Source organism: Pelmatolapia mariae, linkage group LG16_19, assembly GCF_036321145.2.
Source record: "Pelmatolapia mariae isolate MD_Pm_ZW linkage group LG16_19, Pm_UMD_F_2, whole genome shotgun sequence".
NCBI lineage: Eukaryota > Metazoa > Chordata > Actinopteri > Cichliformes > Cichlidae > Pelmatolapia > Pelmatolapia mariae.
In genome coordinates, this window is record NC_086241.1 from 2,024,920 (window position 1) to 2,042,851 (window position 17,932).

General features: G+C 43.2%; 2 protein-coding genes across 2 annotated transcripts; one reads left to right on the forward strand and one right to left on the reverse strand.

Moving 5' to 3' along the window:
* Positions 1 to 693: 693 nt before the first annotated feature.
* On the forward strand, positions 694 to 12,459 carry cfap65 (cilia and flagella associated protein 65). The gene is made up of 34 exons (XM_063500256.1): positions 694 to 774; positions 2,041 to 2,228; positions 2,305 to 2,407; positions 2,700 to 2,866; positions 2,996 to 3,201; positions 3,557 to 3,693; positions 3,776 to 4,001; positions 4,136 to 4,404; positions 4,474 to 4,668; positions 4,757 to 4,968; positions 5,102 to 5,258; positions 5,397 to 5,516; positions 5,653 to 5,904; positions 5,997 to 6,136; positions 6,278 to 6,362; positions 6,463 to 6,609; positions 6,774 to 6,939; positions 7,034 to 7,162; positions 7,275 to 7,488; positions 7,702 to 7,830; positions 7,990 to 8,080; positions 8,194 to 8,279; positions 8,407 to 8,473; positions 8,922 to 9,032; positions 9,125 to 9,316; positions 9,650 to 9,808; positions 9,892 to 10,053; positions 10,191 to 10,307; positions 10,965 to 11,099; positions 11,180 to 11,230; positions 11,331 to 11,548; positions 11,642 to 11,758; positions 11,882 to 12,250; positions 12,361 to 12,459. The coding sequence occupies exons 1-34, from the start codon at positions 694 to 696 to the stop codon at positions 12,407 to 12,409; spliced, it is 5,247 nt and encodes a 1,748-aa protein (XP_063356326.1). The 3' UTR covers positions 12,410 to 12,459.
* Positions 12,460 to 12,762: 303 nt separating this feature from the next.
* LOC134646378 (FAST kinase domain-containing protein 3, mitochondrial-like) lies at positions 12,763 to 17,932 on the reverse strand. The gene is made up of 9 exons (XM_063500260.1): positions 17,174 to 17,932; positions 16,805 to 16,955; positions 16,494 to 16,681; positions 16,224 to 16,392; positions 15,473 to 15,558; positions 15,131 to 15,299; positions 13,886 to 13,955; positions 13,576 to 13,690; positions 12,763 to 13,236 (listed from the first exon to the last, which is right to left on the reverse strand). Exons 1-9 carry the CDS (start codon positions 17,930 to 17,932, stop codon positions 13,087 to 13,089), a joined length of 1,857 nt encoding a protein of 618 aa, XP_063356330.1. The 3' UTR covers positions 12,763 to 13,086.

Sequence of the window (17,932 nt, forward strand, 5' to 3'; positions counted from 1 at the left end):
GCCTTGCTTTTCAAGTTTGCCTTCTCATTCCCCTTGTACTCTGTAAAAAATATATAATTTAACAGTTATAGAATTTAATATATTTCCCTTTTTTTTGCAATGCAGTTTCAGAGTTTTGTTTGCTTGTTAATAAAATTTTCGAAACTACCTTAAATTCATGTGTTTTCAAGTTTGTTGAAAAAAATGAGAAACTTTGGATTATGAATTATAATTAAAGTTCTATAATTTAATAAAGTAGACATAGTGTGGCTGAACCACTTAAAGGACCTGCTATAACCTCTCTCTAACATAACTCTGCATCCGTGCATTTACGTACCCTAAAACTACGTCACAGCGTCACTACTGCAGGGCTCTGGTTACGTCCTCACGTTACAGTTTGCAAATGACCCTTATCAGTCGCCGTAATTTCTTCTGGAGGCTTGTTGCTATGGAAACGACAACAACGCTGACCCATGTCTGTAGCTGGTGTTCGCGGTATGTTCTTTCTTCTTCGTCTTCATTTTTGAGGCAAATAAAAAGTAGGAGTTAGTTGAAGAGTTTTCTCCGCGTGTCGGTAAGGTGAAGTTGTTTTTTAGCCACCAACCAGTTTGTGTTACTACCGTAAAATGTGTGTCTTAAACGGGAAAGAGCTACGTTACCATTCCCCGTGTTTCCTTTTGTGTCGAGGACTAAGCGTCTTCTTCCTTTACAGCCATGTTAGCGGAGACTCGGGGTCCTGACCCTCTGGTGTGTGCCGCTCCGTGGGAGCCCTCCATCACTGGCAACGATATCAAAGTAAAGTTTGGCATCATTGTTTTTTTCCTGTTTGAGATCTGTGAGAATAACCCACACTGCCAAACATAAACTGTCCATCAGCCAAAGCAGGTGCTCTGTTCTCTGTAATAACCCCGAAGCTGTGCTCACATTTAGGAAACTGTGTTTGTTTAGTTTTGTTCACTTTATGTCAATAATGTAAACAGTATACAGAAAATAATCCAGTAAAAAAAACACTACTATCTCACAAAGTTATCAGTGTTTATTTATCCACTTTCCCTATTGATTTAAACCTCAATAACAGCAGTGAACACATTTCTAACTACACATAATATGTACGCTACATAAAATACAAATTATTCCCGTATTATCTTGTTTTCACAGCTCCATAATTGTGCTCCACACAGCAAAGCAAGTAGCAACTGAAAACAGAAACACTGACTGAAATTCAACATCTTCCTCTCCTATCTGATGAAGATCATATCTTTATACTTCTTTTTCACTGAATTTATGTTTGTTGCAAAAGTTGCAAAAGCCCTTAAATTATGACCTCCTTTTCGCAAAAAACAAACAAACAAAAATATGAATAGTTGCTGGTAATTTTGTTTTTCTTCTGGGAATTTGTGCTGAATTTCACTGATCTGTAAATTTCAGTATTTCAAGCTGTAGGAATAGTGAAATGGTATGATCCTTGTGGCCTACAATGTGAAAGATCCAAACTGCTTTTTGTTTTTGAAGAATAAAAAGTGAGTGTAATGTACTTGTGTAGTTACTGTCCCAGGCCTTTGAACAATAGCTTAAATAAGGTGAACATGGAGTGATGTGAAATCTAGGCCTGCTCTGCTTTGTTTAGTGCTGCTGGTTGACACTGAAGGATGAATATATTTAATGTGTCCTTTCTAACTATCTATTATGTGACACTGACTTTTTCAGTATCAACAACATCTATCTGGATCTTTATATTTGTATTTAATCCATTTACAACTAACATCATTAAAGTTTATTCACATTTAATCATAATTTGTTCTTATCAAGCCAAATCTTTAATTGAAATATACTGTGTGCAAAAAAAAGTTCACTGAATGACTTCATCCATTCCTGTTGGTCAATGTAAAGTTTGTACAAAAATGTATCATTTTGAAGATGTAGTTGCCTTTTCTCAAAGAGACATTGCTGTATGACTGTTTCAGGTCCACTATAGATGTTAAATATTGTTTTGAATTTGGAATAAATGTTTTTTTTGTGTTTTTCCAAAACTCACATCTCCTGTAACACCCCACCTGCCAGGATCCAGGGATTCCCCACAGGCAGAGGGTTGGGAAGTGTCAGCGACGAGCACCAAGCCAAAGAAACTGCTTCTTTGGACTGGAAACTAGACCAGAGCTGGCCTGGGAGGACTGGGACCTGGGCAGAGAATTTACCAAGACATTAGTGTTAAAGAACGTCCACAACAAGCTAAAGAAGCTACACATAAGGTGTTTAATCTGCTCTGTGCAAAGCTAAGCTTTGTTTCATCCCTGCAGATAACACGTCGCTCTCTTCCCCTCACAGGCCTCCTGTGTCCAAGATTTTCTTCACCTTGGCTCCTCACATAGCTGTCATCAGTCCCGGGACTTCCTTCTCCATACAAGTCACCTTTAAACCTCTTCAAAGGGTAACACATGTCAAAATCAGACAGAATACTACTTGATCTTCACTGATTTTGAAATATGAAATGTACTAGTGCTTTCAAATGTAAGGTAGACATGCTTGCATGCTTATGTAGCAGTATCTCTGTAGTCAGTAACCTTACATGATACAAACTGATGTGTAGAGAGCAGATAAATATAAAAGTAATTTAACTGTTTCAATAAAATCCTGAGTAGATGATAAACTATTTAAATACAGCAGCTCACTTTGTGCTTTGATGTCTTCTGCTTGTGTACCGCTGTGTGTGTCTGAGACAGTGTGAGTATGAGGACAGCATTGAATTTCAAGGGAAAGAAGGCAGCTTTCATGTATGCCTCCGTGCCGTCGTTCCCTCTCACACCCTGGAGGTTCCTGAGTCTGTGAAGCTCCCGCTCTGTGCTGTTGAACACTCCACACACACTGATTTCACATTAAAAAATGCCAGGTACACCATTATGTCTCTGTGTGTATTTCATTTAACCTGTATATGTGTTTTCTATGTTGGGAGGAAATAGAAAATAGAACGCTTGTTTTTATTTTACTTTAATCGCCTCTTTTTTATTTAATCCTGTAGTAAACTCCATACTTACTTCCAGTGGGAGTGTCCTGCACCTTTCCAGCTCAGTCCAGAGCAGGGCCTGCTGAAACCTGGTCAGGAGTGTCACACCACAGTGGTCTTCCGGCCACAGGAGGCACTGGTGTACCAGCAGCAGGCTCTCTGCAGGTTTGGAGAGGAGGGCAAGCTCCAGAGCAGCTGCACTGTCCTCCTACAGGGACTAGGTACTGTAACTAGCAAACCAAAGATGTGACCCACAGTGTCAGTGGGTAAGGGTTAGCGTGAGAAACTGTCATAACTGTCAGCCTCCTCACTATCTCGTTTACTTGTACATCATGACCAAAATATAAAATGATGGGCTTGGCCCATTCCCATAAAGATAACGTTTGCAGCATCATACGATGAAAGTAAAATATAAAAGGAGGAATTTTGTTTATAGTACAAAGTTAGCCTAAATACTGTTTTCCCTGTAAAATTCCACTCTAGGTATTTTTAGATCTACTTCAAATAGTCAAAAGCTGACTCATCGCTCTTTCAAGCATCTGTTTTACCTGCAACTTTTTATCTTGCTTTTTTAAGCTAAATATCCGCATCTACTGGTGAAAAATCCCAGCAGCAAAGGGGGAGAAGATAATGGTGGCCCACTGGTGGACTTTGGTCCTGTTGCTGTTGGCAAGAGTTTGCAGAAACACTTTGACATTTTTAACCCCTCTCCGGTGGGTGGTGCACAAAGACACGTAAGTGCAAAAGTTCACGCTCGAAGCCTTCTCCCACACGTCTTTGCATCCTTTCCTGCAGGTAACGGCGTCTTTTTCTCTGTCACGGCTGCGTGGTGGGGTGCCCTCGTTTGGATCAGAGTTCAGCTGTCATGTCACCCGTGGTAAGGTGGCTCCTGGTGGATCACGGCGGGTTTCAGTCACTTACTCCCCTGCTGCGGTGGATACTGTTTCAGTGGAGTACTTGTCTCTAAACTGTAAAGGCACACTCAGTGAAAGTCTGCTCAAACTCTCTGGGCGTTGTATCGGTAAGAGGACCAGACATGAAGGAAAACTCAGTTTCTTTGTAGCTTTAGTAAAGCACATGTGCACTCCCAAGAAATTTTTATTTTCAAATAATAAAAGGAAGATAGTTTATAACCCAGATAATCTCCTTTTGCAGGTCCCAAAGTTGCCTTGTCTTCCTCTGTGGTGGATTTTGAATGTGTTGAAGCAGGAGGATCAGTTGTACGGACGGTGGAGCTCGTTAATACTTCCACTGCTGAGGCTTTCTACCAATGGGATATTGACTGTAGTGGGAACAGTGTGTTTAGTATCCTACCAGCAAGTGGCGCTGTTCTCCCACATAGCCACACCAGAGTGAAGGCAGCCTACAGGCCCAAGCAGCCTAATGCACACTACAGGAGAGTGGCATGTCTCGTACTGGACGGGGTAAGACATGTTAAACACAGCACGGAGACAAGTATTTCTACCTATGTGCTTACATAATGTCCCTTTTAGGAGCCGGTGTTTCTTGACCTGATTGGTACCTGCCACTCAGGGCACCAGAAACCTGCCATACTAAAACCTGAACACTTGGTTCTGCACACGCTTCAGCAGGACTGCAGACAGAATTCACCACATGCCCCGGCAGCCCTGCGGGGAGGTCATAAAATAGAGTCTGACCAGAAAGGGCTGCACTCCCCTGTGGAGGGGGTATGCTTCCATTTTCACATTTCTGTATTTAAATATCAGAGAAGGCTTAGCCTTGTCCCTCTGACTCGTTGTCTGTGTTGTTTTACAGCAGTTCATGTCAGCCACGGCCATGGAAGAGTTTTACCGGGCCTGCTTGGGGCACACGGATCCTCTCTGTTTGACATCTTCATTGTCATTACTACGTGTATCTGTGGCCCCGACTGAACTGCTGTTTAATCACAAGCATACATCCTCTTCATCTCCTTCATCTGCTTTTACGCAGTCGGTCTCTATCACAAACCACACCAGGGGGAAACTCAGGTACGTCTTCCTGTCCTGCAGCGCGGCTTCTTTTGATGACAGGAGACATTTTTTTTTGTTTTTGTTTTTCTGTCTGAAATCTACCTTTAATATCTGACCGCTGATGCTTATATTTTATGTATTTCCCTTTAAGTCTCGTGTGGACTGCCGCCCAGGAGTCTCCATTCTCCATCTCTCCATCATCCTGTGACTTGGCTCCACTTAAGTCCACCTTGTTCAGAGTGACGTACGCGCCCAAGCAGCTCAATACTCTGCACGGAGCACAACTTGAGTGCTTTGCATACTACAAGGTATTATTATTTTATACACTGAGGTAAACTGTGCATTACAACAGGCAGCGGTGCTTTTTTGACTTAGTATAACCTGGTCTTAAACAGTCACATGCTTTCAAACCTATGCTGTCAATCATGCATCTTTGGACTCTGCAGGACAGTCCAGACACAGGTGTGTGTCCGCCTTGGTGTGTGACCATCAGAGTCATTGGCCACTCCTTTCAGCCAGGCAAAGAACACTTCACTCCACGCTGCTCCGTAAATCCCCCTCACGTGGTAAGAACAAAAAAGATGCACTTTCTTCAAATCCCAACTCATGAGGAAAATCTTTAAGATAATGAATCAAATATTCCTTCTTAGAAACAACATCTAGAGCTTGCTGAACTGTTTCTAAATGATTTTGTTCTACTAGGTGTTTCCAGCCCTCAGTGTCATTTCCTATCGGACAGTCCTGCTTCACAATGTTGGAGACTTGCCGCTCACTTTCTGTTTGGAGCGCAGCTCAAACCCTGCCCTGGCAGAATCAGTGTTTGTAGTTCCAAGCTGTGGTTTGATCCAGCCAGGAGATCACCAGATCCTGTCCCTCAGAGCAGTGCCAGCAGAGTATAGTTCTGACCAGGGGTTTAAATTACACTTGCAGCTCAATGCATCTAAACTCACAAAGGTGCGGCCCTGCACAAGACCCGTCAGTCAACAGTCACTCACTTTTTACTTTATTTTTATTTTGCTGTCTGTTAATGTCCCTTTCTTCTTCAGGAACTGACAGTCGTCAGTGTGGTGGAAAAGCTGTGTGTGTCTCTGGAAGGAGGCAGCACTTTATATTTCCAGCCAACAGCAGTGGGCTCGCAGGCCCAGCGCACCCATCACATCAGGAACCTAAGCCTGTTGCCAGTGAGGTCGGCTGGCTGATTTGTTTCTGCACTCTTATTCTGGTCGTGTTTTCTGACATTTTTCAGTGTATTGTTTGTAGTCTGGACTTACCTCAGGATCATTAATCTTGTCTACAGCTGGCTTTCTCTGATTTCCTTTCATGATAGATTCCAGTGGAGCATTCCGGAGCCAGACCAGGAGCTTATCTCTGTCGAACCAGATGCTGGTGAACTGCATCCCAATGAGTGCTCTGTGAGAGACTGAGAGAGGAGTGCACACTGCGCATTTATGTAGACAGTAACTGTGGAACTTACTAAAAAAACGCTGTTTAATTTGTTTATTTTTACTACAGATCCAGACGTGGACCTTCAGTCCGCTGGCAGAGAACGCATACACACTAGAACCTACTCTAACCTACTGGCCTGTCCAGTCACATGGATCCATCAAGTCACACCTCACCCTTGTAGTGGAGGGAGTGGGATCCAGGGGCTGGATAGAGGTGGAACTATTTGTGTGTTTGAGTGATTTTAATATGTACACATGCATGTTTTTGTTTTTTGTGGGTCAGTCATAACCGTAGACAAATATTGCAAGAAAATTAAAGCAATCATTTTCTGTAGCTTTGGAACAGCAGTAGATCTTTAGAGGTGCCTTCCTTCCCAGGCAGAGAAATCCATCCTTGATGTGGGAGAGACTTTGGTTGGAAGCTGTCGAACTGTTGAGATTCCTGTAGTAAACAAGAGCCCCTGTCCAGTCTCCTTCTGCCTCTCTGTGCAGCAGATACTTCTGGATGATGAACATCACTCTGACTCTGCAGCTCAGCCAAGTGGTATCTCATTTTGTGTTACTGTACACGTATACGTTCATCTGCACTCTGTACTTTTTGATTCTACTAGTGAGACTGAATCTGTGTGTCCCTTTAGCCCTACAGCTGGACTTGGAGAGGGGAACACTTGCCTCTCACTCCACCATGGTGGTCCGATCCACAATCAGACCGAACAGACGAGCCGAGTACCTCTGGACCATCACATATACAACTCTGAATACCAGTGGTAGAACACATACACACTCCATATGCTTAAATGTTTACTGCAATTTAACTCCAAGTCATTATTAAGCAACACTGCCTGTTTTATCCTGCTCTCCCTGTCTGTCTCTCTCCAGGATGTGTGATGTCATCTCCCCAAGCGGTTTGTGAAGTGCGAGCCAGGGGTGTGTTTCCCACCCTGCAGGCGATTGATGCGTGGAGCTGTAGCTGTGTGGGTAGACTCAGCAAGACACACATATGGAAACTCTTCTCACTGGACTGTCTCAACGACCAGCTGCTGTCCAACCCGTCCTCTGAAGAACTGACCTTTCAGACTCCCACCAGGCACAGGTCAGCGTCTGAAACAAGCAAAAAAACTAAACGAAACAGAAACACAACACTGGAATAATTAAAGTTTTTTGGTATTTATGGTAATTTTTGTATTTGATTTATTTTGTATTTGTGTAGAACAGTTTGTAATTCCTGAACGATAAACAGTCATTTTAAACCTGCAGTGTCTGGGTGTGGTGTGTGCACCACCCTGTTATCTCCATCTGTCTCTAGCCTGCACACAAGTCCTTCCATCTTCACCAAAACCATGCTGGATTTCAACTTTGGTTCGGCTCCTGTTGATTCAGATCCTTCAGACTTTATGTTGATGTTTCACAACCCTGGATGTATTCCTGTACACTGGTATGTAGATAACATGCCATAAAGTATACTATTATTACAGACCAGTCTGCTCTACACACCCTGTCATTTTTGATTTTTGTTGTTGAAAGTAGAGCGTATGTGATGGTTTGAAGGTAAATGCTACTATCTACTGATTGTTGTCTTCTTCTTTGATATTAGGGCGTTCTTGTTTCCGGAGGATCAACAGATAGAGTTGGAGTACTGGGCAGTGACGGGAGAGTTCAGTAACACAGAGCTGTCCCAAATGAAGGTCATGCTTTTTTGTGTCTTATGTTTATTCCATTTTGCAAGAAAAAATATCAATATTATGATAAGACAGAGATAAAAAAAAAAAAAAAGAGTAATGTTTCATGTTATTCACAGGTTCAGGACAACCAATTGTTCAGTGTTTCACCTCGCGCTGGAACTTTGCACCCAGGCCAGAAGAGGGCAGTACACTTCAGCTACAGGTCAGAAATCATGACTGTACATGTCCCATAATCATATACACACTGACTAAAATCTGAAGCAAATTAATTTATTAACCAATGAACTAATAAACTGATACCAAAATATTCAAAACGTTGTCGTTCACAGTCACGTCTTTGTTGGGACAGATCACTTTCCTGTTGTGTTCAAGCTCTCATATGGCAGAGAAATCTTGGTGAGGCTTTTAAAAACTTTATATTTACGCAGGTCTGACAGTGCAGTAATAATAAGTCACCTGACAGTTTTGCTAGCTTTGTGCTCCTTTTACATTTTTGACCTTTTTTTGTGATGGTATGTCACATTAATGAATGAGAGGCATGACAAACAGATATTTATGAAGTCAAATAATCCAGTTTTATTTATATAGCACCAAATTACAACAGCAGTCGCTTCATGGCACTTTATTTTGAAAAGTAAAGACCCCACAGTAATACGGAGAAAACCCAACAATCAAACAACCCCCTACGAGCAAGCACTTGGCATTCTGCAAGAAACATTTTTAACTTATTCATGTGACAGTTCACATTTTAAGGGATGATGTACTTTCTTTTAACATCAGCACATTTGCTGCATTCGATTGTTTTCATTGTCTTTGCGTCCGTTTCATGTATTCCTGTGTGCAGCTGAACTTTCAGGGGGTGACGGTGGAGAGGGATCAGCCATATCTCCACTTTGACTCCCACCAACACTTCTTCACCTCCGTAACTATTGGAGACTGCAGTCCTCCAAAGCAGGTGTGTGTTCTCTGCAAGTGTGTGCAGTGAGAGGATGTTTACAGCCCAACGCTTGGAACGAAAAGATTTGTGATCGTTTGTTTACCACGCAGGTGTATGAATTACACAATGGTGGGGCAGTGCCAGTGCGCTATGAAGTGGACACAGCTGTGTTGTCACAGCTTCAAGTTGACAACTTTGACCATCCAGTGCTGCGCTGCCTCAATCCACAAGGAGAAATTCCTCCAGGGAAAACTGCCAAGCTGGAATGGATCTTCTCACCGTTAGAGGCTAAGACGTATCACGTACGAATGACACCATACTCTGCACATCTTACCCTGTCGTCAGGATATTTACACAACCCGATTCCAGAGAAGTTGGGCTGCTGTTTAAAAATGTAAATAAAAACAGAATGAATTGGTTTGCATATATACATGTATGTATTTATTTATTTAGAGTTTATGAGATTCTGTTTTTATTTACATTTTGCCTTTTTTGGAACTGGGTTTGAATTGTGTTTTGTACTTCACCAGCTGGCATTGTTATCATTTAGGTAATAATCATTTAGAAATCAAGAGGAATTAGAATGATAACGGATCAATAACGATAAACACACTCTGTCGTTTCTGTATCCCCAGGTAGATGTTCCTATCCACATCAGAGGTAGTGACTCAGCGGTCATGAGGTTTGAGGGACGTGGGCTTAGCAGCCTTACACAGGACTCCTCAAACCACTGTAACAGCAGTGATTGTCAAGCTTTTGTACCCAGTGTTAAGAGGGTGCCCTTCCCGGGACAGGTGAGACTACATTCATTTTAATCTTCTTTGTGTATCATTCAAATATTATTTTTATTGAATTCTAACATGTTTGCTTTATGCAGGTATTGTTCCTGTCTGAGGACAGCATCTTTCTAGGTGACATCCCTGTGTGCTCACAGTCTTCAAGAATCTTCTTCCTCACCAACGTGTCTTGCGCAGACACTGCCCACTATGAATGGGACCTGCCCTGGCACACCAACCAGCAGGAAGAGGACGGTGCAAAGGTAGCCACAGTTTGGTTAGATTTTGAGGAAAAACATAGATCCGCCCTCTTCACACAAACATGGCTTGTATTCATTGTTGTACAAGCCATTATTTTATTCTCTTTCTCATGTTGATGAGCTTTGATGTGCTGTGTCAGGTTGTGCAGATCCACCCAGACCGAGGTCGTCTTTGTCCGGGGGAGTGTGCCCTTTGTGTCCTCACCTTCACTTCTACTGATTACCCCACAGTTTATCAGCTGGATGTCGTCTGTCAGGTAACACAGCTGCATCATCGTAAAGTTTAGGTTTTGTTACAGGTGGCATAAAGGCCCAGTTCACACCACTGAGTCAGTACAATGAGGTCTTTGTCATGTTCCACAAACCATTTCTGTGCAGAAACTGCAGTGTGGTGTGGTGCATTATCGTTGTTTGCAGCAATGCTTACTGTTGCCCTGGGAAAGTCACAGGCCACCTTACCCACTCAGGGTCAGATGCATCTTCTCAGGGTTCTGTGCTTGGACCTCTCCTCTTTCCTTTATACATGTTACCCCTGCCACGTGTCACCTGCAGGCACGTTATGCAGCTCTATTTGCTTTTAACCCCACTGACATTCGTAAACTCAAAGCTTTGCCTGCTTTGATGCTGGATGGAATAGAACCTACTGCAGCTAAAATAAGTACAACAACAGAGCTCCCTGTCTGTAAAGTTAATATGGTAAAAACCTCAGGGTCCTTTTTGAAACCACCTCAGCAGGATTAAACATCTCACTTCAGACATCCAGTCTTGTTTTATGCAGCTCAGTTTTACCTAAAAGAAATGTTTTAAAAACATTTTATCCTTGTTCATCTTCTGTCTTGTGTTATAAATCAAGTTTTTTGTTATTATTTTTATCAGTTCCTTGAATTGTTGCGTCCTTTTCCTCTCTTCTCTAGGTTACTCTGGAAGCTGAACGTACTCGGTATAATGATGCTTTGCAGCACTGGGAAGAAGAAAGAAAAAGACAAAAAAACGAATTTATAATCACAGACAAAAACATCACAGAGAGCCAAAGAGTTCTGATCGATGAGGTCTGACTTTAAAGACAAATTATTACATTTTTTAAAATCATGTAGAAATCAAAAGTATTTCACTCCTTGTCTCGTCACAGACACTCCCAGCAGTTCCTGTAAGAAAAGGTCCGCCACTCAGAAAATATAAGGTTGTCTCTGTGATTTTATTATTAAAATAATTATGAGACTATAAAAGAACATCAAGCTTTTATTCTGACTTCACGTTTGTGTCTTCTCTTTCCACTCTAGACCCTTCCTCCTATCTGTGCCAGTAGTGTTTATGAAGCAGCCAGTGCAGGCACTAAGCTAAGAACAGCTGAGCTGTGGGCACAGCGACAGATAGCAAAAGTATGGAGGCGCCCCGACCCCCCCAGACCTGCTCTGCTGTATCTCAGGGTCACAGCACACTCCCATGACCTTATAGAGTACCTAAAGAACTGTCCTGATTACTTTAATAAGCATTATAGGTAAATCAGATACAGAATATGTTCAGTCCTTCATCCCTGAGCTTAACTATAGATGCTGAAGCGATGACATGTCATTTCTCCTGCTGTTATTAGAAGCCTTCAGTCAGTTCAGATGCATCATCCTGAACCCACTGTCTCTACTGGGCTTCCTGCTCCAGCACACAGCCCCGACAAAGAGATCCTCTTCCACATACTCAGCTGTCTGCTACGGTACCGCCCACGTGTAGAGTAGACAGCCTGTCTTATGCATTTCATTTATTCTAATTTATAGATAGGTGATATTTAAGATGAGAACATTGTGAAAATCAATCATGCATGTTCTTCGTATTTCAGCGACATACTTGATGACTCTACCTTCATCCAGCGTCTGATTTCTTCGGCCTCCAAGCCCGACACCTACCGGCCCGCGGGATCGTCCTCTCCCGACAGATCACCGTTTCCATCCTCCTCCTGTCAGTGTTTGTGCCCCAGCTCTTCTCCCCCCGCCAGACCGCAGACTCGGGTTCTGAGCAGGGCAGTGGGCAGCGAGGAGAGCGCAGGGTGCTCAGGAAACACGCCCCACACATGTGAACATGTGTCTGCTTTCATGAGCGAACTTGTTTTGATGAACACCCTCCAGAACCTGATGATGGAAGCTGTCAGAGGAGAGCTTATCCTCACGGCGTGCCACCGCTCTAATATCTTGCCACCTGTTAGTACCAGGTGAGTACAGACACACTCACATTAGCCTTCGCAGCGTTTCCCCTTTCTTTAGTTTGTTGCACGAGTCAGAAATGGACTCTAATTATTTGACGCATTGTTTGCTCCATTAGGAGGAGGATGCCCAAACCCCCGACCGAGGCGGAGAAAACTCATCTCTGACACTAATAAGATGCTGAACGTGTTGTAGCGACTACATGTGTCGTCAACAGTTGTGTATTATTTACATCTCGTGTGAATTTTATTCTGAAATCTTGATCATCTTCAGTCTGTGAGGCATTCTTGTTCTTCCCTATAAAAAGTCAAAATAACACACAGAAGCTAAAGACGAAGGTTAGAGCCGTACCAAGTGCCATTTAATATTTACATTAAATATTTCTCTTACTATTATTCACATAATAGTAAATATAATTTTCAACAATAAATTAATAGCAGAATAGAAAATAGCTTTAAATATACATATTACCAAGAAAAGCTGGCAATAAAGGGAATTATTACTCTACCCCAGCTGGCAGCAGACGCTCCACAGCATTCTCAAATATTACTTATAGGTTGTAACAATGTTTGAGAAAATCTTTTAATGGAAAGCATGTGTATAATTTAAGTTAAGGTAAAAGTTTGTTATATGAGAACAGTAAAGAAACATTTTTTTGAATAAATCCTCTAATCCAACATTCTGACGACGTGTCGGGGATGTATGAGAGTAACAGATTACAGAGTACTCCCCGTCAGTCTGTCCATCCTTGCAAACACTTAGACTGCCAGGAAATTCAGCTGTTGTGTTCACGATCCTCAGGTTTTGGAGCTGGCCTCTTGGTATCGTTGGTACCCCGAGCACATTATAAGCTGGTTTGTCTCACTGTGGATTTTTGGTTTAACTGGTTCACTGCTTGATTGTTAAACTTGGATACAGCAGGAAAGATCTTGTCGTGAAGATACTGGATCTGTTCCTCTTCAGTTTGCAGTTTCTCAAACTCAAAGTAAGGGATCTGTTAGAGCGACGAGACGAGGAAGAAAATAAATACAGATCAGCTTTGATATTTTTGACCAACATAATAAATATAAAACTTTAAAGATATGATGTTAACATGCCAAAAAGAGAATTTAACAGTTCATTTCAATGAGCAACAATAGCATTAATTTAAGTTAGGAGTTCATTTCTGTGTAGAGTCCACAGAAAACAAACCCACTTATACAAACTGCTCCATCTGTTAGATCCTCTCAGTTTACAAAGAAGAAACTTCTAACTACAAAACAAAACTTACATTTTCTATCCGGTTGCAGCAATTCAGTTTCATGAATATCTTCTGAGGTTTTTTCACACTTACCTCCACCAGCTCCATGCCCATCCTCTGGAGGTGCCGTCTCTTTGTGACTTCCTTCCCCAGCAGGTGTCGTGTGTTGGTGCAGAAATGGTTTGGATCATCCAAACACAACACAACTCTACACGCGCACAACACATGAAGAAAAGCTTAATTACTCACTTAATTGTTCTAAACAAAACAGGGCTTCTCATTTTCAGCTGATTCAAAATCTAAAGCATGGTTAAGCCTCACAGGTGGGAGGAGTCTCTCAGCCACATTTTCTTACAATTTATTTGAAATTTGCTGAAACGCTGAGAGTCACATCAGTTCTTACCTCTTGTAAGTGTGATCCCACTGAGACGGAGGCAGAACAAATCCACTCTCATCCAGGCAAATCTCCACATCTTAACAAAAAGGAAGAAATGGAAAAAACGAACTTCTCGTCACAACACGATCTATCCCAGCACACAGGTAATACACTCACCGGCTACTTTGCTAGGTACACCTCTCATCTCACATATCTAATCAGCCAATCACATGGAAGCACCTCAGTGCGTTTAGGCGTACAGACAACTGCTGAAGTTTAAACTGAGCATCAGAATGAGAAAGAAAGGTGAGCCAAGGAACTTTGGAGGCGTTATGTTGTTGGGGGCAGATGTGCTGCTCTGAGTATTTTATATTATACATTTTCCCACACGGCCATCTCTAGTGTTTACAGAGGGTGGTTTGAAATAGAGGAGGGAGGAGCAGGTCTCTGCGTAAATATGTTTTATTAAAATAAGAGGAGAATAACACGACTGCTCCTGGTTTACAGGAAGGCATAACTAACTCAAATAACCACTCATTCCAACCAAGGTGAGCATCTCTGTGAAACCTGGAAGCTGATGGGCTTCAGCACCAGGAGACCAGACTGAGTGCCTCTCCTGTGAGAAACACAGGGCTACAGTTCACACCAAAACTGGACATGAGAAGAAGGAAAAATATTGCTGGTCTGATGAGTCGCAGTTTCTGCTACAACATCCAGATACAAATTTGAGTATAGAACATGAAAGCATAGATCCGTCCTGCCTTTTATCAACTGTTCAGCCTGCTGGTGGCGGTGTAGTGGTGTGGGGTGTGTTTAAGTATCAACTGAACATCGTTTAAATGCCACAGCTTAGCCGAGCATTGTTGCTGACCTTGTCCATCCATTTATGACCACAGTGTACTATCTCCTAATGGCTGCTTCCAGCAGGATACAGGATACAAAGCTCAAATCATCTCAGACACGATGATGAGTTCACTTTACTAAAAAGGCCTCCACTGTCTAACAGAGAGCCTTTGGGATGTGACAGATTGGGAGATTTGCATCAAGGACGTGCAGCTGACAAATGTTCAGCAGCTGTGTGATGCTCACATGTTGACCAAAATCTCTGAGGAAAATTTCCAGCACCTTGTTGAATCTTTGAAGGCACGAGGGGGGCCAACCCAGATTGTACCTAACAAAATGTCCAGTGAGCACGTAATAAGCATGAAATCAAATGGTTCACCTGAACTCCAGGTACTGTGATGATGTGTCATGTCTCCTGTTGTAGCTTACCTATAGTGTATCCACCATGAATCATTCTGGTGGAGTGAAATGTGCCCCCCAGCAGCTGTACTAGAGGACCTTTGACCTGTTTGTATAAAAGACTTTCCATTGGTGTCTCAAAGGCCTGGCCTGCTGAGGAAAACCTCTTCACGTGGAGAAAGAAGGGCAGTCTGGGACCCTGCCGAGGAGAGCAGTAAAGACGAATCACTTCTGTTATAGAGGAGCCAACACGTTCTTTTTGTTTTCGAGTTAAATGAGAGCGTGGTGGTTATAATTCACCTCTGAGGTCTCTGACAGTCAGAACTCATGTTTACATTATGAAAAATTATAACCCTGTTTACAGTTTCTTACCCAGTAGTATGTGCACTCTAACATGGTGGAGAGGTGGAGCTGTGTCAGCTGCCCCAGTGTGTTTTTGTCCAGTGGCTCCCCCTGTGCTGTAGGACACAGAGAGCTTACATCAGAGACACCGCGTAGCCTTGTGGGTAAATCCATAATCCATGCGGTTATATGTGTAATATATTCTTGTACTGTAAAGAAGTTGTTTCTATTTGCTAATGCTTTTTGACAGCTAGCAGAGAAACCAAGATCCATCCATTTTCTTCCACTTGTCTGATTCAAAATTGGGCTGGAGCCTATCCCAGCGTGCAACCTGAACACATCACCAGTCTTTTACAAAAACAGGGATAACCATTTACACCTACAGCCAATTTAGAATGAACCTAACAGGCATCAGGTGGTTCAGACTGTGGGAGGAAGCCGGAGAGCAGAAACTCCACAGACACGGTGAGAACATACAAACTCTGCTGTGAGCTGACAGTGTAACCATCACACCACCCAGCTGACACCTAACAGATACTTCTGCACTAAAATAAATACATAACCCTGTGTTTGTATGTGAAGTGACAGCAACAAGTGAAAATGTTAGATTAAGGAAACAGAAGAGTGTTTCTCAGCCAGAGTGTTTAAGCAGCAAATAACAGACATCATTCATCTGAATCCCTCTCAGACAGGAAATATGGGAACACCTAAAAATGAACAGTGACAGATTTTTTCCTCTCCTCCTGCTTTTCACAGTCTGAAATAAAAGCCCGGCGTGTACCTTGCAGCTTCTGTAGAAAGTGTGGGCTGAATACTTTGGTCATGTAGTTGAGAGGGAAGCATTCCAGGTGGATGCAGGCGTGCATCACGTCAACCAGCGAGCGAGGCTGGAACTGTGAAAACCTCTCTGACAAGATGCTCTCCAGCTTTTTAAACATCTGGCTGGAGCACTGATGAGGAACAGAACGGTGACACATTACAGCAGATTTGTAATAAATATGCAAAACATATGATCTGTTTATGAACTCTGAGAATATGAGAAAACCTTCACCTGTGGCAGGTAGTTGAGCCTCCCCATCGCAACAATTTGTTTGGCTATCTGAAGGGTGGTGTGGTTCTCAGCGTGGTGTACAAAGTTTTCAGCCACAGCCTCAAAGAGTGGCTCAGAACGGCACCTCATCTGCACACAATACTCCATGATGGCACCGATTAGCTCTGGATCGCACTTCCCCAGCCTCCCTGAGACACAGAATGAAAACTTATTTTCCGGTCTTTACTTTTTAATACACAAATAGTGAAATCTGATCAGACCAGTCACAGACGCACTGATTTAAGTGTATAATAAAACTATAAAAAACACACCTGGCAAGTGTTTCTCCATAGCAGCCACAAGCTCTCCATCATGCTGTCCCAGAGTCATTAAAGCAGTGAGTACTTTCATGATTTCATCATCACGAAAAGCTCTAAAGACCCGCGATGCCCTGTGACTCAGCCTCAGCACCAGGGAAACAGCCTGTGAAACAAGTATTATATGTTCTCACAACACTTCGTGTAAACGCATTAAATATTATTATTATTATTGTGGTTCCTAAATGACAGAGATTAAAATTTGTGGATGTTTAAGTGACAGCTGGTTTGTCATCACGAATCAAAGACAATCAAGGACGATGCTGCTGCTGTGTCTACCTGTGTCTGCTGTAACTTCAACAAGGACTGCAGAATATCACTGACTTGACCGGCTTTCAGCCGGTGGACCAGCCTTCGTGTGTCTGTGTGCAAAGCAGACAGGATTCGGGTCTGCTGCTGGCTGGCAGGCTCACAAAACCGCGTCAGCAGGGAGTAGACAATGACAGCCTCACTGGGAGAGACGACATCCTCCTCCACAGCAGCGCACACACAGTCCAACACCTCTGTCAGCACGCGTGACCGGCGGCCTTCCAGGGCGCACACCACCTCACCCAGGCGGCAGAGTTGTGCCACCCCGATGTCCCTGTTGGAGAGCAGCTCCAGGCACTCATTCATCAGTGTGAGGACTGGAGGGCTGTGGGCTTCCAGGCCAAACTCAACACATGCTCCAAGTAAAGAGGCCAGTCCCTCTGCCCTGTCACTGCGGGGAAAAGCTTCCAGCCTGGAGCACAGTTCAGCGATGACATCCTCTTCAAACAGAGACTGAATATCGAAGAGAGCAGCTGCTTTACTCTGTGGATTGGTATATGGGATGTACGGAGAGAGGCGAGGGGCTGCTCCTGGTGCCTTTTGAGGTGCTGTGCGTCTTCCAGCCCGGTCCCAGCTCGGTCCAGTATCTCTTTTCCTCAGTAGTGGAACCGCAGCTTCGCTCATCAGCTTCACGTCTGTGCCGCGCGTAATTTGGAGACATCGCGCCGTGTTGCTGCCAAACTCCACACTTGTGCGTTTTCGCACTGAACCACAATTTAGAGGAAAAGGTGAGGCCGCCCTGACAGAGGCCAAGAGACACACCAAGGACTTCAT